The 25,128-nt window shown below is 48.9% G+C and overlaps 1 protein-coding gene across 2 annotated transcripts in view; it reads right to left on the reverse strand.

Moving 5' to 3' along the window:
* The window catches only part of LOC309533058 (solute carrier family 12 member 9-like), a 103,989-nt gene that overhangs the window by 78,480 nt on the left and 381 nt on the right, over positions 1–25,128 (reverse strand). Inside the window, exons 1-6 of one of the 2 annotated variants that reach the window (XM_082224050.1) lie at positions 24,595–24,813; positions 7,573–7,707; positions 6,644–6,781; positions 6,218–6,520; positions 5,270–5,377; positions 3,333–3,444 (exon numbers count right to left, since the gene is read on the reverse strand). In XM_082224050.1, the coding sequence (XP_082080176.1) occupies positions 3,333–3,444; positions 5,270–5,377; positions 6,218–6,520; positions 6,644–6,781; positions 7,573–7,707; positions 24,595–24,793 (995 nt within the window). In that variant the 5' untranslated portion in view covers positions 24,794–24,813. Of the gene's footprint in view, positions 1–3,332; positions 3,445–5,269; positions 5,378–6,217; positions 6,521–6,643; positions 6,782–7,572; positions 7,708–24,594; positions 24,814–25,128 lie in introns of those variants that run through there. The other variant, XM_082224051.1, reaches the window with a different exon arrangement.

Genomic DNA, 25,128 nt, shown 5'->3' on the forward strand with positions numbered 1-25,128 from the left:
TCCAGCTGTAATGTTTTAAGAGATATGAAGGGGAAAAAAAGGTTTCACAAATGGGTAAAAGCTTAATGGTAAGGATTTGCTGAACTAACAAATTGAACTGGAATACAAAGAAGGGAGGTACGAGGAGGTCCGAGGAAATAAGCGTATGGAAGTTATGTTATTGAAAATTAATGTGTGTTTTTAACTGTTTTTTATTTTGTATGTTTCTTTTTCTTTTTTTGTTATATCTTAAAAACTTTTAATAAATATCTTTTTTTAAAAAAGGAAGTTCTCCCTGTTGCAACCAACTGAGCCGTATAAGACCGCCTCGCTCCATAGGAACCCACTTGGATCCTGAAATCATCCTCTGAGCTCCTTCTTCGTGTATCTCCTCCACAAGAGGGCAGGAGGGTGGCAACATGAGAACGGGGCCTTTTCTGCAGTAGCTCCCCATTTGTGGAGCCTGGCGCCTTCATTATACACCTTTAGGTGACGGACGAAAACGTTTCTCTTTAACCATGCCTTTGGCTGACTGGCATCCAATGCCCTTTTAAAACGTGTTGTGGAAGGGGGTTAGACTATTGGGTTGCCTTTGTTTTTATTATGTGTTTTCTTTTTCTTAATATTGTGATTTTATGAGATCTACAGGTATAGGGTGGTATACAAATTTAATAAATAAATAAACATAGCCTGCCCATTGCCAATCACCCAAGATCAGTCAGCAAGACCCAGACCACAGAGCACAAGAAAAGAAATGAAATTCCTGCCACAAACAAACACAGGAAGACAAATTTATGGAGGGCATAACTATCAAGGGCATCTAGACCTCATGCCTAGCTCCCTGCAGTGAACGCCTGTTGCTAGGAATCGCGGGTGGAAAGAGTTCTGTTCTGCTCTGGTCCCGCCTGCGAGTTTTCCTAAATTCTTCTTATGTCCTTATGAAGAAACCTTAGCAAAACAACAACAAACCTATGGTTACATGAAACATGCTCAATAAACACACAAGATTTTATATAAATGGGGTATACTTCATTGTATCAAATTGTAGATTTCAACGGAAGTCCAATAAAGTTCAATGAAAAAAGCAGAAGACCCAGTGGATTTCCGGAATATTAGCCTTGCTTCGCCATCCTAGGCTTCGTCAGTAGTACAGGCTCATATGTAATATTACAGGATAGTGGATCTTATAGCATAGCAGTGGTTGCAACCACTATGCGCCTGTGCTACTGATGAAGCCTAGGATGGCGAAACAAGGCTAATATTCCGGAAATCCTTGTCTTAGACTCTGTGAAAGGATTCTGTGGAACTGTAAGAACCCTGCATGTGGATTATTGGACTCTTTGAACAGACAGGTGGAATAGACACTTATACATGTGTGGACCTTATGCATGAACTGAGTAGAGAATGAACTCATCCACTGGGTCTTCTGCTTTTTCATTGAACTTTATGAGACTTCCGTTGAAATCTACAATTTGATACAATGAAGTACAGTGGTAGCTCGGGTTAAGTACTTAATTCGTTCTGGAGGTCCGTTCTTAACCTGAAACTGTTCTTAACCTGAAGCACCACTTTAGCTAATGGGGCCTCCTGCTGCCGCCGCACCGCCGGAGCATGATTTCTGTTCTCATCCTGAAGGAAAGTTCTTAACCCGAGGTACTATTTCTGGGTTAGCGGACCTGAAGCATATGTAACCTGAAGCGTATGTAACCCGAGGTACCACTGTATACCTCATAGAATCATAGAATCCTAGAGTTGGAAGAGACCACAAGGGCCATCGAGTCCAACCCCCTGCCAAGCAGGAAACACCATCAGAGCACTCCTGACATATGGTTGTCAAGCCTCTGCTTAAAGACCTCCAAAGTAGGAGACTCCACCACACTCCTTGGCAGCAAATTCCACTGTCAAACAGCTCTTACTGTCAGGAAGTTCTTCCTAATGTTTAGGTGGAATCTTCTTTCTTGTAGTTTGGATCCATTGCTCCGTGTCCGCTTCTCTGGAGCAGCAGAAAACAACCTTTCTCCCTCCTCTATGTGACATCCTTTTATATATTTGAACATGGCTATCATATCACCCCTTAACCTCCTCTTCTCCTGGCTAAACATGCCCAGCTCCCTTAGCCGTTCCTCATAAGGCATTGTTTCCAGGCCTTTGACCATTTTGGTTGCCCTCCTCTGGACGCGTTCCAGTTTGTCAGTGTCCTTCTTGAACTGTGGTGCCCAGAACTGGACCTCATTTATTTAAAAGTACAGCCAGTTACGTCTTGTGTGCTTATGGAGAAAGCTTGCATTGAGCCAGACCGTGAGACCACCTACTTCCATGTGTGTGCGCGCGCTCTCTCTCTCTCTCTCTCCCTTATATGGCAGCTGGGCTCCAAGGTTTCAGGTATGACTCTTCCCTAGTCCTACATGGGGATGCCATTGAGGATTGGACCCACAGCCTTTTGCAAGCAATGCAGATGCTCCACCACTGAGCTGCAGGTCATTCCCAATATAGAGAGAGCCACACAGCAGTACATCAAGGGAGAAAGCAAAGCTGCGATCCTCGTCCCTGACACTCTTCCTTTCTAACTGCAGGGAGGCATTCTATTCTGTGAACCACCCAGAGATCTTATGACTGGGGGGGGGGGTATATCAATCTAATTACCGTATTTTTTGCTCTATAAGACTCACTTTTCCCCTCCTAAAAAGTAAGGGGGAATGTGTGTGCGTCTTATGGAGCAAATGCAGGCTGCGCAGGTATCCCAGAAGCCAGAAGAGCAAGAGGGATCGCTGCTTTCCTTCACAGCGATCCCTCTTGTTGTTCTGACTTCTGAGATTCAGAATATATTTTTTCTTGTTTTCCTCCTCCAAAAACTAGGTGCGTCTTATGGTCTGGTGCGTCTTATAGAGCGAAAAATACGGTAATAATAATAATTCCTTCCCACCTGCGGAGGAACTTTCAAACATGTACAAAAGAACGACTGTCTCATATGATGCCCCTTTGTGAATAAGCTGGTCCCAAGCTTTAGACCTCCCAAACTTTAGACCTTAAATGCCCAGTAGGGGAGGAGAAGAAATTAAGTCTCTAGGCTAACCTGAAACTATGAGGTCTGCTCAGCTCAGCAACCCCTTAGACAAACCCGGGATAAGTCAGCTCAGTTTCTCTGTCTTTGAAATGGGAATAATTCCAAAATCGCTTTAACAATGGATAGAGCTGCAAGGATAAAATGAGGAGATGATGCCACCTGTACTGAACCCCAGTACAGGGCAGGTTTCAGGAGTCTTTGTCTGCTCATTATTGCTGTTGTTTTAAAGGGGGGGAAGTAAAGAGCTATGGGGTAGCAGCTCCCCCTGGCGGCCAGTAGCAACGCCTACCTGTCGCAGGTGCAGCTCAGCAGAAAAGCCAACAGGTTGTACACGATGTAGGTGAAGATCACAGCTGTGATGGTGCCTCGTGGGATGGAGTAGCTCGGCCGCTTCAGATCCCCTGAGGAAAGGAAGGAGGACAGGATTAGGGACATCCCGGACAGGGGGGGGGGGGAACCTCCACATCTCCCAGGCCAGAGCATCCCGCTCACAAAGTGTTCATTTTCCTTATACCTAGTCAGACCACGAACATAAAACATGAGGAAAGGCTGCCAGATCAAGCCAGTGGCCAACCAGATGTCCATTATGGGAAACCCACAGGCAGGAGACATATGCAAGAACCCTCTGCTCTCCTGCCATTTCCAGCAACTGGTATTCAGAAGCATTGATGCCTCAGCTGCGTAGGCAGACAACAGCCATCCTGGCTAGTAGCCATCAATAACCCTCTCCTCCTCCGTGAATTTGTCCAATCCTCTCTTAAAGCCATTCAAGTTAGTGGCCATCGCTGCTTCCTGTGGGAGGGAGTTCCACAGGCGGGGAGAGGGGGGTTATTGGTTTGTTTTGTTCTGGAAATTATGGTGTATTTTGTGTTTTCATCTTGTATTTTTCTGAACCACTCTGAGATCTACGGATGAAGAGCGGAATACAAATTAAATTTAATAAATACAGTCATACCTCGGGTTAAAGTTGCTTCAGGTCGAGCGTTTTTGGGTTGCGCTCCGCAGCGACCCGGAAGTAACGGAACACGCTACTTTTTTTTTGCCGCACGCACATGTGCAGACATGCAAAATAACATCACGCGCATGCGCAGAAGTGGCAAATCGCGACCCGCACAGACACGGGTTGCGTTCGCTTCAGGATGCGAACGGGGTTCCGGAATGGATCCTGTTCGCATCCAGAGGTACCACTGTAAGAAGAAGAAGAATAGTTTAACTAAGGTCTGCATGAAGAATGACTTCCTGAATCTTCCAACGTTCACAAGTTCTACTTTTAGGAGAGAAGGAGAAAAACGTTCCTCTCTCCACTTTCTCTGTGACATGCATGGTTTTATGACCTGCTATCAAGTCACCTTTGACTTGCTTTTCTCTAACCCAGGGGTTGTCAGCCTGGTCCTTACCACCCACTAGTGAGCATTTCAGGATTCTAGGTGGGCAGTAGGGGGTTCCATGTCACAAGCTGAATCCTCCTTCCATCGAGCACCACTGGGTGGTAAGGAAATTTTACCATCAAGAAAGATGCATTAGTGGGCGGTAGGTACAAAAAGGTTGACTAGGTAAAGGGACCCCTGACCATTAGGTCCAGTCGTTGCCGACTCTGGGGTTGTGGCGCTCATCTCGCTTTACAGGCTGAGGGAGCCAGCGTCCAGCTTCCAGGTCATGTGGCCAGCATGACTAAGCCGCTTCTGGCGAACCAGAGCAGCACACGGAAACGCCGTTTACCTTCCCGCTGGAACGGTACCTATTTATCTACTTGCACTTTGACGTCCTTTCGAACTGCTAGGTTGACAGGAGCAGGGACCAAGCAACGGGAGCTCACCCCTTCACGGGGTTTCGAACCGCCGACCTTCTGACTGACAAGCCCTAGGCTCTGTGGTTTAATCTGCAGCACCACCCGCGTCACTAAAGGTTGACTACCCCTGCTCTAAAGCAATGAGCCCCAAATTGCTGTAACCTTTCCTCGGAGTGTGGCCGCTCCACCCCCTTGGATTTTGGTTACCATCTTGTGAGCCTTTTGCAACTCTGCACTTTTTTAGACAGTGGGTTCATCGAGATCAGCGCTGCCTTCACAGACTGGCAGCGTCTCCAGGATTGCAGGCAGGGTCTCCCCTAGCCTTATCTAGAGATGATGCCATGGAGTCGAACCTGGACCCCTTTGTTCTCAAAGCATGCACTCTGCCCACTGGGCTATGGCCCCGCCGCAAACGGCCGTGAAAAGTCTTCACCCACCTGACATGTTAGAACCTGCCATGATTCCTGTGCAGCCGTTGAACATGACGGCAAAGACGGTGCTGAAACTCATCAGGCGACCCGTTGTGTAATCCACACTGTAGTCGGCTGCGGGAGGCAGTGAAGAATGTGTTTATTGAAACAGTTTTGTGAGCTGCTTTTCCCCTTGGGAAAATCACAAAAAAGTGATGGTGGGACGGACTCCCTCGGGAAGTGGTGGACTCTCCTTCCTTGGAGGTTTGGATGGCCACCTGTCATGTATGATTGAAGTTCCTGCATTGCAGGGGGTCGGACTAGATGACCCTTGGGGGGCCCTTACAGCTCTATGACAACAACATAAAGGTAAAGGTAAAGGGACCCCTGACTGTTAGGTCCAGTCACAGACGACTCTGGGGTTGCGGCGCTCATCTCGCTTTGTAGCCGGCGTACAGCTTCCGGGTCATGTGGCCAGCATGACTAAGCCGCTTCTGGCGAACCAGAGCAGCGCACGGAAACACCGTTTACCTTCCCTCCAGAGTGGTACCTATTTATCTACTTGCACACTTCGTGCTTTCGAACTGCTAGGTTGGCAGGAGCAGGGAACAAGCAACGGGAACTCACCCCGCCATGGGGATTTGAACCGCCGACCTTCTGATCGGCAAGCCCTAGGCTCAGTGGTTTAACTCACAGCGCCACCCGTGTCCCCATGACAACAACATACTAGAGCCTAAAAACAGACCCCTTCAAGGGTCAAAATACAGGGGAAAGAGGTGCATCTTCAGCATCCTCTGCAAGCTGTGCCATGAAGGTGTCAGGCACATCTCTGTGGGGAGGGAGTTCCACAGCTTAGGGGCCACCACAGAGAAGGCCCTCTCTTCCTGTTTCTCTCCCCGCTCCTCCGGAGTCACAGCTTCTGTGCCCCCCGCCCCCCACAAAATAATACTTTTCAAGTGCAGAGGTGAAACTCACCAAACAAGTTGGCCTGGAGTGTGCTGTGCTTGAACCCCGTGAAGGAGGCATTGCCCTGCTCCGTGCTGTTGCCGTCGATGCCCGGGGGAAGTTTCACCTTGCGGGGGGCCACCACGAAGAAACTGAGGCAGACGGTGCCCAGCACCAGCATGACGATCAGGAAGATGAGGAAAGTGGCCTTGGCGTAGATGCCAGCGCCCACGAGGCAGACCAGCAGGCAGAGGAAGAGAAGGACCGTCCCGTAGAGGAGGTCGAACCAGTAGCCGCGAGGAAGGACCTGGGTGGCACTGCCAACGCCGCCCTCTGCGGGGACAGGCAAGGAGGAGGTCAGGGCAGGCACCTTCGCTGCCTGGCACGCAGAGAGAGGGAAACCCTGCAGTGCAGACAGGGGTCAGCATCTCCCGGGGAGATTCATATGGCACTCACCTGCGGGGGCTCCAAAGTCATCCACGACCGCCTCCACCAGCCCCAGGATGTAGAGCGCACTGGCACAAACGTTGGCCAAGAAGAACATGATGCCAATGCTGCCGCCGAATTCGGGCCCCAGCGCCCGGCTGATCATGTCTGCGCCCGGAGCGTCAAGGAGCAACATAGAAGTCAAGGGGACCCAGCAACCCTGAGAGGCAGCTAAGAGGAGGGTCTGTACTGGCACTAGCATCTACACGCCATTTGGCAGGAGATTGGCAGCCTTTGCCACCCTGGTGCCCTCCAAGCATTTTGGACTACAACTCCCATCAGCTCCTAACCAGCATGCTGGGAGTTGTAATCCAGGAGGGCATCAGGCTGAAGATGGCCAAACTAAGGTTTGCTGCACCCGTCACACAGACCAGTGCTTCTTAAAAGCGGGTCTGCAGCTGTTGTTGGACTACAACTCCCATCATCCATAGCTAGTGGTCAGGGATGATGGGAGTCACAGTCCAACAAGAACTGGAGATCCAAGTTCGAGAAACACCGACAGATAGCTGCAAAGGCGTGTGTAAAGTAGAAATTGGTGGGGCAAAAGGCCAGTGATGGCAGTGGCGTCACCAACCCCGGGAATGGTTGGAAGCAGGAAGACAGACAGGAGGGGGCTGGCTAAGGGCAGACTGAGGTTGGTGGGGCAGTGCCCCCTTTGCTCAAATGGACCAGCCTTCAATGAATCCTAGAATCGCTGAGTGGGAAGGGCCCCCCGAGGGTCATCTAGGCCAACCCACTGTGAAGCCGGAATCCACAGTCCACAGGCTTTGATTCCTGATGTTGTTGTAGCACTGGGCAGCCCCGCCTGCTTGTGGCAGCCCCTGGTGCAATGGCTGTGGAGGGGCTAGGAGATGCTCTAAGCCAACCGGACACTCGCTGGGTCTGCGTGCGAAGGATACAGTAGGCGCCACCCGCATCCAGGGCCCCGTTGGTGGAGATGGCACACACCGACAGAACCGTCAGCCCGATGATGAAATAGGCCACGACGAACATGGCCAGCGACTGGAACAGCCCGGCCTGGCCCACCACAAAGCCTGTCAGCATGGAGAGAGAAACAGAGGGGGAAATATGGAGGGCGGACGTGGCCCCAACTTTCCTCGCCTTCCCCCAGAGTTTCTTTAGGCCACCTCCTGCTCCGGAACAAGAGCCCCCAGGAAAGGACCGGAGTGCTAGGGCAGCCAAAAAGAAACCAGCCTTAAAGGCTTCCCGTGTTCCCTTAATCTCCAAGCAAGTTTTTACCCTCTCAGTAAAGAAGAGGCACATGCCCCTTCGCCGTTTCTGGTTTTGGGCAGCCATCCCAGGCCCCTTGAGGGCATTGATGGGCTCCTGACAAGCAAATACTTCATCAGAGCCTCATAAATAAGTCCACAAGTTACTGGCCTGCTTAGGGGCTCAGAGTCACCATGATAAAAATGCAGGTTTCTAGTCCCTAAGCGAAACGGGGTTTGAAAGTTCTGTCAAGGGGACTGACAAAGGAATGATCTGCTTCTCCTCTGCTAGCCGGCTTCCTTTCCATGTGGGTCATAGAGGAAGGGGCAAAATGGCAAAAATAATGGACAACTTTGGTAAAATGGAGTATGACAGAATTACATAAAATATTAAGTCTAATAATAATAACAACAACAACAACAACAACAACAACAACAACAACAACAACAATTTAATATTTATACCCCACCCATCTGGCTGGGTTTCCCCAGCCACTCTGGGAGGCTCCCAATCGAATATTAAAAACAATACAGCGTCAGACATTAAAAACTTCCCTAAACAGGGCCACCTTCAGTTGTCTTTTAAAAGTAAAATAGTTGTACCTAAACTCCCGATCACCTTGGATGACCCGGTGACTTGCTAAACACATGGCTCCTTTGTAACCTGCAGACTCCCAATTAGCCAACTAGACCAATTTATGCACGAGTTGTTGCAACACAGTAACGTGAGTCATCTTCACAGAATCCAGGAAGGGAAGCCGCAGGTTCAAACCTCGCATTCCTCTTCCGCATTCTCCTCATTGTCAACACACCAAGCGTGGGTGCCGCCCCACAGAGATCCACACGCAGAAACAGGTCCCTGCTCCCTAGGACCTGACAATCGAAAACGGACAATGGGACGGCGGCGGGGGAGACATGGGAAAGGGGGGAGAGATTTAAAAGGGCACTAAAGTGACCCAATGCAGCCTTATGAACTGCATAAATTTAGTAATCTGGGGGTGTCAGGTTATCTTGCAGACTGGGAATTTTTTCAGCAACAGGAAAGCGAGGGCTGGGCTAAATATTATTTATTTTTTAGTATCGTTATTCATTCATTCATTTATTAGCCACCCTCCACCCTAAGGTCTCAGGGTAGGTTACAGTTTGAAAAACAATGTAAAACAACTTGCAAGTGTGAAAATAAGGTAAAGGTAAAGGGACCCCGACCATTAGGTCCAGTCGTGACCGACTCTGGGGTTGCGGCACTCATCTCGCTTTACTGGCCGAGGGAGCCGGTGTACAGCTTCTGGGTCATGTGGCCAGCATGACAAAGCCGCTTCTGGCGAACCAGAGCAGCGCACGGAAACGCCGTTTACCTTCCCGCCGGAGCGGTACCTATTTATCTACTTGCACTTTGACGTGCTTTCAAACTGCTAGGTGGGAAGGAGCAGGGGCCGAGCAACGGGAGCTCACCCCATCGCGGGGATTCGAACCGCCGACCTTCTGATCAGCAATTCCTAGGCTCTGTGGTTTGACCCACAGCGCCACCCGTGTCCCGTGAAAATAAGGTGGGTGCCCAAAAACAGAGACGTTGTATGTAGCCTTGTTAACCATGAAAATCCTTTAATAAAAACATTTTTTTAAAAAAATACACCTGGGATCTTAGGGTGAAGGGGAGGAGGAGGAGGAGGAGGAGGAGGAGGAGGAAGAGGAGGAGGAGGAAGAGGAAGAGGAGGAGGAAGAAGAAGAAGAAGAAGAAGAAGAAGAAGAAGAAGAAGCCGCCAACACAGTTGCACCAGACTGCCTTGCCTCAATCAGCAATCTGGCTGCTGAATTCCATGCAGGGATGTCTGTGTTGTGTATGGATGAGACACAGAAGGATGTGTAGAAAACCAAGCCCCGGAGAATTTTATCACCTTGCAGTGCCTTCCAGCTCTGTGAATCAAGGGATCTGTCTAAGCGGCAGGCACCCAAGAGGCAACGTTCCCTGCCCAGAGGAAGGTGGCAATGTGCCAGAGGGCAAAAGCTCGGCAGCCGGAACGAAGGAAGACTCGAGGCCTCCATCCAAGTCTCCCTGCAACAGTGGCAGCTAACCTATCCCCTCCACAGTGGGGCAGCACCCCAATGTTTGCACCAGGGTTAGAAGTTAGCCAGGCACCAGGCGCATTTTGCGACTGGCACGGGTCCAATTGCGATCACGTGGAGATCTCTGGATGCCAGATTGGCAGCTGACATCTCCATATCCTTCCAGCTTTCCTAAGCAGGTGAGCCAGAGACCTTATTTATTGCATTAATCTCCCACCTTTTTCTCCAAGGAGTACATGGTTCTCCGCCCTTCTCAGTTAAACCCCTACAACAACCCTGAAAAGTAGGTTAAGAGGCTGCGACTGACTCCAAGGTCACACCGTGAGATTCCTGACTGAGTGGGGATTTGAATCCTGATCTCCCAGGTCCGGGTCCAACACTCTCACCACTAAACCACACTGGCTTCCTTCTGCTATGGGGCAGCTCTATAAATGAAGTAGGTAAATAAATAAATATGGGGAAAGCCAAGTATCACTTTAAGAAGAATCTGATATGTTTTCCTTGAAGCCAGAATTGGTTTTATTCTGGATTGTATTGTTTGAAATTTTACTATGTTGCAAACTGCTTTGACAGGTTTTCTTTAAAATATAAAGCAATATAGAAATGAAACAAACAAATAAATAATGCAATAAACAACCACCTAGATGTGGTGAACATAACCTCGGTTTAAGGTGCAATTTGGCGATTAGCTTATCTATCTGAGTTTCTAACCCTTGTCTGCACCGCCATTCTCCTTCCGGGCTCCAAGGACCGAACACAGGTAAACGTACCCTATCACCCCAACAACAACCCTTTAAGGTAGGCTTGCCTGAGAGTATGCGACTGGCCCAAGTTCTCCAAGGCAAGCTGGATGCTGCCCACCTGAGGGTCCACTGATCCAGGCATAACCCTCTTGGCCCACCCTCACCCATGCTGCTGCCAGAACCAGGCCAGAACTGTCCTTCGGCTCAAGAACCCAGTCCAGACCTTTGCGGATCCCAGCTAACAAGCCCTAGCAGCGTCAAACTGCTGTCCGTTTCACGCCGTATCAGAGCCTCCTGGCCTCTGGGGTTTCACACGGCTCTTTCTGGAACACTCCCGCCCTTCTCCACGGAACCGTTTAAGCTCTAAAGCGTCGAGGCCTGACTTATTTAGATTTATAAACTCCACTGAGTTCCCTTAAGGCCTCAGAGCTGTAAAGCAAAAACAAGGTATTGATTCGAAAACAAGCCAATTGATTTTTAAATTGAGTACATATATATCTGGCAACCGAGGGAACCGCGGGGCGGGCAGCAAGTGTGTGGGGGGGTGAATGTGCTATAAGAGACCTGCAACAGGCACCCACGACAATGACACCATCACAATCTCCATCCACAGCTGCAATGGACTTCTCTAGCTGGGCGCTGCGACAATCCGGTTTTCCAGATTGACGAAATATTGCTGCTTTTCAGCCTTGGGGAATGTGCCTGACACCACAAAAGAACTACTGTGAGGAAACCTTGTGGAAACCCTGTAAAAAAAATTTTTGGGGGCGGGGGGGAGAATTGGTCAAGAGACTCGAGGTGAAACCACAATTTATGTTTAATAAGCAGAATCAGGAGGGTTGGTTGGTTTTGGTTTTGGTTTTAAACGCCGATTTTACAACTCTGCAAATTAATTTGTCAATTTTGGAAACCCCATAATAAAAAGAAACAGAGGAAAACCCAAATGAACGGGAACATGTTTTGCTCCTGGATTAAACCCTGTTATCGCTGTGGTTTCCCCATAGGAGTCACTCACGAGTTCTTATCTGCTATCCAGCGATAATTTGTTGATCAAATTGCCATAGTTCAGGATAATAATACAGTTGTACCTTGGTTCTCAAACACCTTGGTACTTGGACATTTTGGCTCCTGAACACAGAAAACCAGGAAGTAAGCGTTCCGGTTTTTGAATGTTTTTCGGAAGCTGAACGTCTGACGTGGCTTCCAATTGAGTGCCGGAAGCTCCTGCAGCCAATCGGAAGCCGCGCCTTGGTTTTTGAACGGTTTCGGGAATCGAACAGACTCCTGGAATGGATTTAAGTTCAAGAACCAAGGTACGACTGTAATAATATCCTTGTAAAAAAGATGGCACCTAGATATTCTGTTGTGGCAACTGTAACCAAGGTTTAAGGTGCCATTAAGTGATTAAAAAAACGAAGATCAGGGCTACTGGGCCCATCACCTCCTGGCAAATAGAAGGGGAAGAAATGGAGCCAGTGAGAGATTTTACTTTCTTGGGCTCCATGATCACTGCAGATGGTGACAGCAGCCACGAAATTAAAAGATGCCTGCTTCTTGGGAGAAAAGCAGTGACAAACCTAGACAGCATCTTAAAAAGCAGAGACATCACCTTGCCAACAAAGGTCTGTATAGTTCAAGCTATGGTTTTCCCAGTAGTGATGTATGGAAGTGAAAGCTGGACCATAAAGAAGGCTGATCGCCGAAGAATGGATGCTTTTGAATTCTGGTGCTGGAGGAGACTCTTGAGAGTCCCATGGACTGCAAGAAGATCAAACCTATCCATTCTTAAGGAAATCAGCCCTGAGTGCTCACTGGAAGGACAGATCCTGAAGCTGAGGCTCCAAGACTTTGGCCACCTCATGAGAAGAGAAGACTCCCTGGGAAAGACCCTGATGCTGGGAAAGATGGAGGGCACAAGGAGAAGGGGACGACAGAGGACGAGATGGTTGGACAGTGTTCTCAAAGCTACGAACATGAGTTTGACCAAACTGCAGGAGGCAGTGGAAGACAGGAGTGCCTGGCGTGCTCTGGTCCAGGGGGACACGAAGAGTCAGACACGACTAAACGACTAAACAACAACAAAGTGATTAACATATATATCTGAGTTTTTAACACTGGGAGAAGATAGGGTCACGGGGCTGACCAGGAGAGCCAACCTGTTCTGGCACCACACATCACCTTTGACAGGTTTCCAAAGCAATTCTGTGCAGAAATCCTGCAAAGGGGAAGCAGGTCGTGAACCTCTGCGTGTTGCCGGCTCAGCTGGCATTGGGCAAACACGCAGACCCGGAAGTGGTGCCTTTCCCCTTGCAACCGCAGGCTGGGTGTTGTGTTTTTGGAGGGGGGGTGTTACTCAGCCACCCTGCCCTGACAGTCTGAGATTTCCAGAAAACCTCAGCAGCAGAGCGAAAGGAAGCCAGTCAGTGCCGGGTAAAGAAATCAAGCCACTTCTTCCAGAGCTGTGTGGGGGAATTCCAAACTGTCTCCACCCTGGGATTTTCACGCTTTCGATTTCTCTTTGGTTTGTTAGTTTTTTAAAAGAAGAAGAAGAAGAAGAAAGGCGACTTTCATAAGATCACAGAGTTATTTGAGAACTGAGGCAACCCTGTCATAAGGCAACATGACGAAGCTGCCAGAAGGGAGGGGAAGAGATTTGGGTCTCCTGTAACAGCAGCAAAGCGGACTATTTAGAGAGACCCCTCCATGTGTCTCACCTGACAGGGAAGTTCTGCTGAGCAAGACCCACTCATTTCAAGGGAGCTTGTGCAAGGGAACTTCCCAGTTATTAGTGGGGAGGGTGGGGGGGGACCAACTAGAATTTCCACCGCAAGCACCGAAACGCCTGGGACCATTTCCCCATCCTAGACCACGTATAAGTCTCTGCCGTGTCCCACAAAATCACTAGCACAAAATAAAAGTCCACCTTAAGTCTCCAAACGGTAGTTAGTTTATCAGCAGAACAAATCTCTTTCTTCATGCCTCCTGATGTAAACAATGTGAAGGAATCAAGTGAGGTAGTTTTCTTTTTGTTTTGTTTTGTTGTTTTTAAGATTTTCTTGATTTACAAGGATTCGACCACTTCAGCCCACAGGTGGGAAATAGGTTGGTTTTTTTTGCAAAGGGTCCCGTTTTCCAAAAAAGAGGGGGAAAGAAAACGCCTGCAAGTAGAAATCTAGCAAGGCAGGGAACAAGCTAGGCAAGAACACTTTTCCTTAACGTACTCTGAAGTGCCACATCCCACAGACCAGGCCTATCGCTGCGATGATCATAAAGGTAAAGGTAAAGGGACCCCTGACCATTAGGTCGTCGTGGCCGACTCTGGGGTTGCGGAGCTCATCTTGCTTTATTGGCCAAGGGAGCCGGCGTACAGCTTCCGGGTCATGTGGCCAGTATGACTAAGCCGCTTCTGGCAAACCAGAACGCCCTTTACCTTCCTGCCGGAGCGGTACCTATTTATCTACTTGCACTCTGACGTGCTTTGAAACTGCTAGGTTGGCAGGAGCAGGGACTGAGCAATGAGAGCTCACCCTGTCGCAGGGATTCAAACGCCGACCTCCTGGTCGGCAAGTCCTAGGCTCTGTGGTTTAACCCACAGCGCCACCTGCGTCCCTGCTATGATCCTAGGATGAGGATAAAATGGAGAGACAAGCAGAAAACTCTCGACTTCTCCATGGCCAGAATGTAGCCTATGCTGTTCAAAGAGTCACTCCTGTGGCTCCGCCCACTTTTGCCTCTAGCCACGCCCCTGACTGGCATGCGGCCCCCACAAGTGGGAATGGGGCCCTTCGGATGAAAAGGGATTTCCCTGCTCCAGTTTTGAACAGAACAAATGCCAGAGCTCAGCTATCCCTCCCTAGGTATCAACACCTCCCACTGTTTCCCAGATCTTTTATTTAAAGTATAATTTATTGCTTGAAGAAGCAGAGCATCCTTGCTGAGGCCATGCACATGGAAATTGCCTTTGCTCTAATTAATCCTGAATCAAGGGCACCACTGGTGTCACAGGCCCTGGCTAAGGCAGCCCCCAAGCTGTATATTCTGTCCCACAACGGAGACTGGAGATAGTGCTACTTGCAACTCAAGGGAGGAAAAGGTTTCTGCAGGCAGATTTTGCAAGAGGGATGACCCTGATTGACCTCCGGATGCTTCTGGGGGAAGCTAAAAGTGATCGAGAAAGGATGAGCAGAGAAAATGGATTTGAGCCTTGCGGAGCTCGTGGGCTGTGGACACAGCTTTAAACTGTCCCCAGCTGCCCTGAGCAAATCTGTGGAGGGTGTGCCCCCCCACACCCCGCCAATCACATGGACCTGGCAAAGCGAGCTGCCCAATTTCTTCCTTGCTAGGGGGAGGGCTTGGACTCTGCCCTCTGCTCAGAGCTGGCTTTCGCTGCAAAAAGAGAGGATCCCAGGATAATGAGCAGATCCTGAGTCATAAGGAAGATCAGGACAGTTCTGAAAGAACCCTGTGTCCTGTTTTCCCCCACGGGGTTCAGATCTAAATATTTAAGAATGCTTGCAAGGGAACCCAGGGTGTAACTGCACGGCATTCCTGGCCTTTGTTAAGGCTGGCATATACTATCAGGCTGCACAGATCCCGGTTTAATTTCTACAGTATCCTATTACTATTAGTTTCTCCTTGATTAAGGCTGCGGTCCCATAGACACTTGCCCAAAGTATATTCCCACCAAATTCAATGGAACTGCAGTCTTTTTACATACATAAAAAAGAACAGTCTGAGCCTGTTAGAACATGCAGGAAACTGGGGGGGGGGGGGATCCATTATTCAAAATGAACAACTTTTTGCAGACTTGTATAAGGGATATAGGAAGTGGTGCAGGAAATTGAGCTTTTCTTGGAATAGAATCCGTTTTACCTTCACCACAATTAACACACACACACAAAAATTGTTATATTCAGGCTCTTTGTTCTGCATTCTGTTTGTTTTGCTTTCTGGTCCTGCTCAGGACTCCCTCAACCAGCAGTTGTTGTTGTTGTTGTTTTTAAATAAACAATAAGCTTAATTAGAATAATAATTAACATAATGTTGCTGTAAGGTTTAAAACTTAGCTGGAAAACAAAAAAATTGGCATGAGAGAATCTTTCTACTTCAATGGGGTGCGGTGGGAGGAGAGAGAACTGTGGAAGACCCTGAAATCACAACTGGTTGCCACAGCTGACTTTTCATATGGACTAGAAACTTGATTTGCTTAGGAAAGCCGATGCTCCAGATTCTGTGCCCAATCCCAAACTGAAGACTGCATGCGCACATGGGGGGACGACAGAACTGTAGGGCATATTGGAGACTGCAGTAACCACGTGCTGAAAAAGCAGAATTGAAGCGTTTCAATGAGCGATGAAGAGGAGGAAACCAGATCTGAATCCCAGAGTACTTCTAAACCAAATGCAACGAAGAGCAAAACTACCAAGCCCAATCTGTGGGAACTGAAAGGCTTTGAGTCCAAAGTCCTTGCCCCCCAATCACCCACAACAACTTCAAATCCTGTCTGCCCCACACAAATCAGACAGGTCAAAAGTCAAAATCTTAGCAACATAGAACTGTTGAATTGGAAGGTACCCCAAGGGTCATCTAGTCCAACCCCCTGCAATGCGGGAATCTTTTGCCCCTTGAACCCATGACCCTGAGATTAAGAGTCGCATACCCTACTGACTAAGCCTAAATGAATATTTGCGAAGAAGACTGTTCAGATCACTCAGGCAAGCCAAATGATGGCAGTCTGCTTCCAGGACAAAGAACCTGCATTTCAAACAATGGAACAGCTTACAAATAGACTTATATTTCAAGTGAATTCAAAACCACATGCCTTGTTTTGAATCCTACACTAGCACTTCTTCAGAGGAGAGCTGGAGCATCTGCTCTGCATGTCGAAGGTCCCAATCCACAGTATCTCAGGTAGGACTGGGAGAGTCTCCTTCCTGAACCCCCAGAGAGATGCTGCCAGTCAGAGTGGACAATAATGAGATAGACCAAGTCTGACTCAGTGTAAGGCACTAAGGAAAGGCTGAAGACTGAACACGGGAGATCGCTTAGTGAAGGAGGGGAAAAGGTGATCCAACGTCTTCCTTTCTCCCTCCTAAGAGATGCTTCCATTTCTTGCAGGCCTTCCTGATTGCTTTCTCATGGGCAGCCATTTGTCGTAAAAAATAAATGTGACCTGGGTAAAGCAGATACTCCACCTGTTGCCGTCTAGGATGGGCGCACGGCAAGAGACTCCGAAATACTGCCTGCCCCTCCAGGCAGAGAGAGGGAGGCCAGCAACGCTTCAATCATTTTCCTCTCACTTAACAGAAATAAATCTGAAATCTTTTGAAACATGCAAACTACATCAAACCGATTTAAGTGCTAACTGTTGGTGACGGTTGCTGCGTCTAGATTTAGAGTCCAGTCAGACACACGGATGTGCAAACTTCATGCTTTGGCGCAAACGTTTTGAACTCTGGAAGACACACACACATTTTAACAAGAGCCATTTCGATCTAGCCCCGCTGCAATGCTTCCGTTGCTCTGAGCGTGCAAAGAACTCGGCATATAATCGAAAGCGTATTTCGAAACACACACATATCCTCACTGCCACCATTTCGGCAACTTTGTGCCTCCCAATTTAGAGGACTCCCCAAGGCCAGGAAAGGCCTCAGCCAAATCGAACCAGAAAGTCTCTTGCAGAAGCCACAAGGCTTTTGCTTCAGCTGCCAACAGATTAACACGGCTGCCCTCTGGAAGTCATTTCTGCAATTCGGCGCTCGGGTTTGGAGGGAGAAATCTTCCACATTCTCCAGGTGGTGGGATGTATGTCAGTCAGGTCTATGCCAAACGCGCTCTCTACAAGTGCGCCTCACCCCACCCCGTTTGGTTTCCAGAGTTGGGCTCTTGACGCTGGATTACTTTGGGGGCGCTACTGCACCCATAGAGTTGGAAGGGTAATCCAGTCCAACCCCATGCAATGCAGGAATGCACCAGTAAAGACAGTGGGACTGTGGGTTTTAAACCACAGAGCCTAGGACTTGCTGATCAGAAGGTCGGCGGTTTGAATCCCCGCGACGGGATGAGCTCCCGTTGCTTGGTCCCTGCTCCTGCCAACCTAGCAGTTCGAAAGCATGTCAAAGTGCAAGTAGATAAATAGGTACCGCTCCGGCGGGAAGGTAAACGGCGTTTCCGTGCACTGCTCTGGTTCGCCAGAAGCGGCTTAGTCATGCTGGCCACATGACCCGGAAGCTGTGTGCAGACAAACGCCGGCTCCCTCGGCCTATAGAGCGAGATGAGCGCCGCAACCCCAGAGTCAGTCACGACTGGACCTAATGGTCAGGGGTCCCTTTACCATTTATCTCTCAATAGCTGCTGCATGGGGAAACTCAGGAAGGAAGGGTTGTTGCTGTGGTCTTCCCAAAACATCTGGCTGGCCACTGGGAGAAACAAGATGCTGGACTGAACAGATTTTTGTGTGCCTACGAGACGGTGCCTTAATCCAGTTGTGGTTCCAGCCCAGAACTTACAAACCACATCACCTCTCGCACGGCCACCCTGCACACTTAATTAACACCAAGTTGCAGCCTGAGTGCTCCATTACAGCTGCAGAAAGGTATTAATCAAGACGCAAGGGGATATAACGACTGGAGTGACCCCGGCTGGCCCAAAGCCCAAGAAGAGCGAAGGCTTATTACGGCCAGCACTTACGGGCTCGCTTCCTTCATTTTCCCAGCTGCCACAACCATTTCTGAGAGAAAGCACTTTGCGATCGAACATCAGGTGTGTGTTGGGGCAGAGGGAGCAGGGACATTTGCTTCCGCTCAAGCGGACTTAAGTAGCAGGTCCCAGCAAGAGAGGATCATAGAATTGTCGAGTTGGAAGAGATCCCGAAGGACATCTAGTCCAACCCCCTGCAATGCTGGAAAAATAGCTAATAATAATAATAATAATAATAATAATAATAATAAATTTTATTTATACCCCGCCCTCCCCAGCCAAGACCGGGCTCAGGGCAGCTAACACCCAATATAAAACAATTGATCGAAATACAACTTAAAAAACAAGATTAAAATACAACATCAAAACATTAAAATGCAGCCTCCTTTCAGTGGAAACTCAAATCAAAAACTTTTTTGGGATAAAAACATCAAGTCTTCACCAAGGCTAACTATCCAGACTGGTCCTAAATGGGCCAGAAAAAAGCCAGGGAAGTCCCCAAAGAGGAGTTCCATCACAGAAGGAAAAAGGAAAAAAGAAAGAGGGGGAGGGAATCAAATTGGCTCCAAGCCAAAGGCCAGACGGAACAACTCTGTCTTACAGGCCCTGCAGAAAGAAATCAGATCTTTGCAGGGCCCTGGTCTCTTCAGACAGAGCGTTCCACCAGGCCGGGGCCAATGTTGAAAAGGCCCTGGCTCTGGTTGAGGCTAATCTGACTTCCTTAGGGCCTGGGACCTCTAGGGTGTTGCTATATATGGACCTTAAGGTCCTCGGTGAGGCATACCAGGAGAGGCAGTCCCATAGGTACGAGGGTCCTAGGCCGTGAAGGGCTTTAAAGGTTCTTCTTTGGATGAAGAAAAGGCTAAGGAGTAAATCAGAGCTATCCAAACTGCACGTCGTGCCACGTTACTGTGTCGGCTGCAGTGTGTGGTTGTGTCGTATGAACACACCCCGAGTTCCTCCCGGGGCTGGAAAGGAGTTAGTTTACCCTCCCTTTTGCTAGTAAAACTGAATTACTATGTCGTGCGAAAGAAGAATGGCAGAAAAAATTAATGGATTATGCAGAATTGGACAAAATGACAGGAAGGATTCGAAACCTGCGGGACCAGAGATTCACAGAAGATTGGAAGAAATTAGATGAACTATTTGAAGAGCAACTGTAATCAACAAGTTACGCTGGTAGGACTGCAAGAAGTTTTGTAAGAAGAAATCTATGAAACGTTACAAAGCAGAAAAAGAATAGAGATAACAGTTATGAGATTTAAATGTCATAGGGAAAGTAAGAAATGTATACTAAGAGATTAGATTGGAAAATTTTCAGATGAGATTGAGGGAAGTAAAAAAATTGTATAAGATCTAAAAGCATGTTTAATTACTGTTGGAAATGATGTTAAAAAACTAATAAAAATTATATATGTGTGTGTGGGTGTGTATCTATATCTATATCTATATATAACAGAATTACTGTGTCATGAAATGACGCATGTCTAAAAAGTGTGTTACCGAAACCAGAGGCCTTTCTCTTGGGCATTGTCGGCCAATTGGTGTCAAAGAAAGACAGAACGTTCTTTATGTACGCAACAACAGCAGCAAGAATACTCATCGCAAAGTATTGGAAGACACAAGATCTACCCACCCTGGAAGAATGGCAGATGAAAGTGATGGACTATATGACTTTGGCCGAGATGACTGGCAGAATCCGCGACCAGGGAAAGGAGACGGCGGAAGAAGAATGGAAGAAATTTAAAATCTATCTTAAGGACTATTATAAACTTGATGAATGCTAGAATGTCGAGGTTTTGAGTAAGAAAGGGTTACAGCGATATAAGACTAGACTGAAAGAAAGACTAAGAGGACAGAGGACTGACAGAATATATTTAAAGTTGCTAAAAACTTTTGGACATTGGGATGCAGAAAGGGGAGGTATGGGGGAGTCTGAGAAACATGGTTTATGAAAAAAAAGGTTATGAAACTATACATGTTTGTATGTCTTTTTATATGTTTGTATTGTTTTAAAAAATTTTGTAAAACCAATAAAAAACTTTATAAAAAAATAAATAAATAAAAAGTGTGTTACCAACATAAAAAGTTTGGAAAACTCTGGAGTAAACCATACACAAATCTGGAGTGCAGTCCCCAAGACGGTTGTATGGCTCCTTGGTCGCCTCCCTCCAGCAACTCCTGCAGCCAAGCTGGTGCCAAATGTCTTGCTCTGCTGTCCTTTGGACCCCATCAGGGAGGCCAAGAGGGGGGTCTTGTCAGTGGCGTAGCGTGGGTTGTCAGCACCCGGGGCAAGGCAAGTAATTTGCGCCCCCTAACCCATGGATTTGCGCCCCCTAACCCTAACCCCCAGATGTTGCGCCCGGTGCAGCCGGGCCCCCCTGCACCCCCCACGCTACGCCACTGGGTCTTGTCGTCTGGGCAGCCCAGGACCTCCAGACACATAGCTGAGGTTTGCACCACAGAGAGGTAACTTCAATGCTGCTAAGGCAGCAGTTTGACTTTGCCCCCGGAGGCACACTCCATTGTCTCTCAAGACAGACGGATGCTGACGACAGGCTGCCTAGTCTCTCCCAAGTCCAATTCAAGCTGCTGGGTAAAGGCCCAAAGCCCATCCCTCCCTGACCTGGTGCCCTCCAAATGTTTTGGACTACAGCATCTCCACCAATCCCAGCCTGGTTCCCTGAAGACGCTTCAAATTCGCTGCAGGCGGGTAGGCCAATGAGGAGTATTTATAGCCCAGAACAGAGGTGGGCATTTGGAAAGGAGTTAGGTAGCCATTACTGCAATAACATGAGTGGGGCAAGTTGATAAGAGGCAGGAGTCTTGGCTTGTACGGCGACCAAAGGAGAGACCAAAGCAGAGGTGCTGCGGTTGTTTGTAAGGGTTTTGGAAGAGGAAAGTAGAAGTTAACTGCTAAAAGCGTGAGAGTATTAACAGAAGAGGGGTCTTTGTGGGGCACAGACCACTAGTGCAGATAGTATGAGAGCTGAATGTGGTGATCAGGAACACAGGAGTAACACTGTATTCCAGGCGCCAGATCAGAAAAAATGCTCTAGGGAGTAAGGCTAGAGGGTGCAGCTGAAGTCGAGGTCCCTGCACGGCAGGCATTAAAGAGTGGATATGGGTCTTGTACAGGGGTCAGCAATCTTTTTAAGGCCTGTGGGCCGGTCCACCATCCCTCAGACCATGTGGTGGGCTCAGTGGCGTAGCGTGGGTTGTCAGCACCCGGGGCAAGGCAAGTAATTTGTGCCCCCTAACCCGTGGATTTGCGCCCCCTAACCCATGGATTTGCGCCCCCTAACCCTAACCCCCAGATGTTGCGCCCGGTGCGGCCGGCCCCCCCTGCACCCCCACACTACGCCACTGGGTGGGCTGGACTATATTTTGGAGAAAAAAATGCACGAATTCCTATGCCCCACAAATAACCTAGAGATGCATTTTAAATAAAAGGACACATTCTACTCATGTAAAAACAAGCTGATTCCCGAACCATCCACGGGCCGAATTGAGATGGCGATTCGGCCGCATCCAGCCCCCGGGTCTTAGGTTGCCTACCCCTGGTCTTGTAGCAAAGTGATTCTCGGAGGGTGTGGCAGGAGAGGGTGGCAAGTGAGATGGGAAGATTCAAGGGCCATCAAATAAACATTTAAACATTTCAGTGTGGCTTTGTATACTATAGTATGACAATATCTTTTTTATCTGCCAAATATGGGTAGATATCTTTCCAAAAGGAAAGCAAGAACGTCAAGTGATTCGGAGAAAGACCAGACAAGAGAAAGGCTTCTTTGTTTTGCTGAGATGGTGAGAGTTGCCAGCAAAACCAAGCTCATGCCTCTCACTGACTTTGTATGCATCCTTAACGTACATAAGAGTTTATATCGGTAATTATATTCTGGAAATGATTTATGCTCTTATGTAGCTGCATTGTTTTATACCTTCTGGATGTCCTGTGATCATAAGTTAAAGGACCCCTGGACAGTTATGTCCAGTCAAAGGCGACTATGGAGTGCAGCGCTCATCTCACTTTCAGGCCAAAGGAGCTGGCGTTTGTCCACAGACAGCTTTCTGGGTCATGTGGCCAGCATAACTAAACCACTTCTGGCGCAAGGGAACACCGTGACAAGAGCCAGAGCGCATGGAAATGCCGTTTACCTTCCCCACTGGAGCGGTACCTATTTATCTACTTGCACTGGTGTGCTTTCAAACTGCTAGGTTGGTAGAAGCTGGGACAGAGCAACGGGAGCTCACTCCGTTGCAAGGATTCGAACCGCCAATTTTCCAATCAGCAAGCCCAAGAGGCTCTGTGGTTTAGACCACAGCCACCCATGTCCCTTACTTTACCTGTGATCATATTATAAATAGTTGTGTTCTACGTTTACACTGCCACAAGTTGTTGCTTCGTCCCAGTATACCTGAAGGAGTGTCTCCACCCCCATCATGCACTGAGGTCCAGCGCCGAGGGCCTTCTGGCAGTTCCCTCCCTGCGAGAAGTAAGGTTACAGGGAAAGAGGCAGAGGGACTTCCCGGTGGTGGCGCCTGCCCTGTGGAACACCCTCCCACCAGATGTCAAGGAAATAAACAACTACAGTGGTGCCCCGCAAGATGAATGCCTCGCAAGACGGAAAACTCGCTAGACGAAAGAGTTTTCCGTTTTGGAGGTGCTTCGCAAAACGAATTTCCTATGGGCTTGCTTCGCAAGATGAAAATGTCTTGCGAGTTCCTGCGGGTGTTTTTTCCTCCCCCCCCCTTTTTCTAAGCTGCTAAGCCGCTTATCAGCTGATCCGATAAACTGATAAGCCGCTAAAAGCCGCTAAAAGCGCTAATCCGTCAATGGGCTTGCTTCTCAAGACGAAAAAACCGCTAGACGAAGAGAATCACAGAACGGATTATTTTCGTCTTGCGTGGCACCACTGTATCTGACTTTTAGAAGACGTCTGAAGGCAGTTTTTTATGTCTTATGTTTTATCATTTTTATTATTATCATTAATTCTGTTGGGAGCCGCCCAGAGTAGCTGGGGAAACCCAGTCGAATGGGCTGGATATAAATAATAAATTATTATTATTATTATTATTATCCAATGTATTTCTTATCAATGAAAAATTCGGGGTGGCACAAACAAGTCTTTATAGAGAAAGTGTGGTCCAGAGAAAAAAGTTTGAGAACCACTTCCTAGGGTGTTAAGGAAGCTGGCATTTGGTGGGGTAAGTTGCCAGGCTAGTTAAAAGGCCCCATAGTAGGGCACTGATGTGTTGGGTTAGTGTAGGACTTATAAGACTTGGTTAATTATAAGGTGCTGTTGGGCAGGGTGCCCCAAAGCCAAGAGGAAGTCAGCAGACAGTCACTAGGATTTAATTCTCACTGCAGGAGTCAGCTCTGATCTGTTCCACTCCAGACAGCAGAGCTGTTGGCAGGGAAGTAACATGACCCAAAGCAGCTCCATGCATAAACGATAAGCCCTGCCCATAGAAACCTAGGATGACAGGGAGAAGGGTTCTAGCCGACATTGCTCCCTGAGATGCTAGTTTTTTATGAACAGGGGCGTATTTTGATATATTTGGATAACATACTATGAGGAACATCTATAGAAGCCCACACCTGGACACAGGGTTATTGCCTCAGGGAGAACCTGGCTTAAACAGGAAGGACAACAAGTTCAGGGGAAGAGGCGGCAACCTCTGCACAGACTGAGCTTTAAAACAGATGTGAAACAATATTTGTCAGGTTTATGTAGGCGCCAACAGAGCCTTCATCTCAAGGCATCTTCTCACCAGCAGCAGGGAATCCTGTGGCCTAGGATATTACTGGACTCACATCAGTCCCACCTGTCCAGTCCCTGCTGTACAACATCCCTGCAAAGCAAGCCAGCCCTGTTCCCTTGCCACCCCAAGGCAAGTTTCCAGCGAGGGCCGGGAGATCCCTGGCTCACCTAACGCCTACAGCGGCAACTATGAGGCTTGAACCAAAGGGCTGCTCCCTCCCCTGGTTCTCCAGCTCTGAGAGCCAGGTTTCCTGAGCATAGGCAAAGGGCGAGCGCTTCCCCGCCGCCTCCAAACTGAGCTTTCCGGGCCAGGCGGCTTCTTAAGACGCGATGCGATCTCCGCCACGCGCGCTCAACTCGATTTTCGAACTAAATAATAAAAGTAACAATACTACTAACAATAGTAAGCCAGATTCCTCCAGCCACGCTGCGAAAGCCCCACTCACCGAGGCGCAGGAAAAGCACCACGCTGAACATGGAGAGCAGCGTGGGCACGACGACGCCCAGGAAGGTGGGCAGCTTGCGCGCCCCGGCGGCCCTGGCCGCGGACGGCTCCGCTTCCACCGAGACGCTGCTGCACAGCCGGTAATTCAGCAGCGGGCTCCGCTCCGACGGCCCGCCGGAGCCTCTCGCGGGCCGGGGCATGGTCGCGGCTCGCTCCGACGGCGCTGTAGCGCGCGGGACCCGACGGGACAGGACTACGACGGCCGGCCCCGCCGCCGGCACCTCCAGGGCGCAAACTGGCCCGCCCCGACGCGCCGCCCCCGGCGCCGCCCCGATCCCCGCCTCCTGCCTTGACGGGCCGGAGCGAGCTCGGGCTGGGCTGCTTCTGCTGGGGAAGACAGGAGGGGAGCCGGGAGCGGCTTACTCGGGAGTAAAAGGTCTCTCCACGTGCACGCACGCACACAGGCACGCACGCAGGTCTACTCGGGAGTAAGTGGTTCTGCGAGAGCCAGAGGGTTTCTGCTCCGGATCGAGTG

Source organism: Podarcis vaucheri, assembly GCF_965113315.1.
Source record: "Podarcis vaucheri genome assembly, chromosome: 5".
Taxonomy (NCBI): Eukaryota; Metazoa; Chordata; class Lepidosauria; order Squamata; family Lacertidae; genus Podarcis; species Podarcis vaucheri.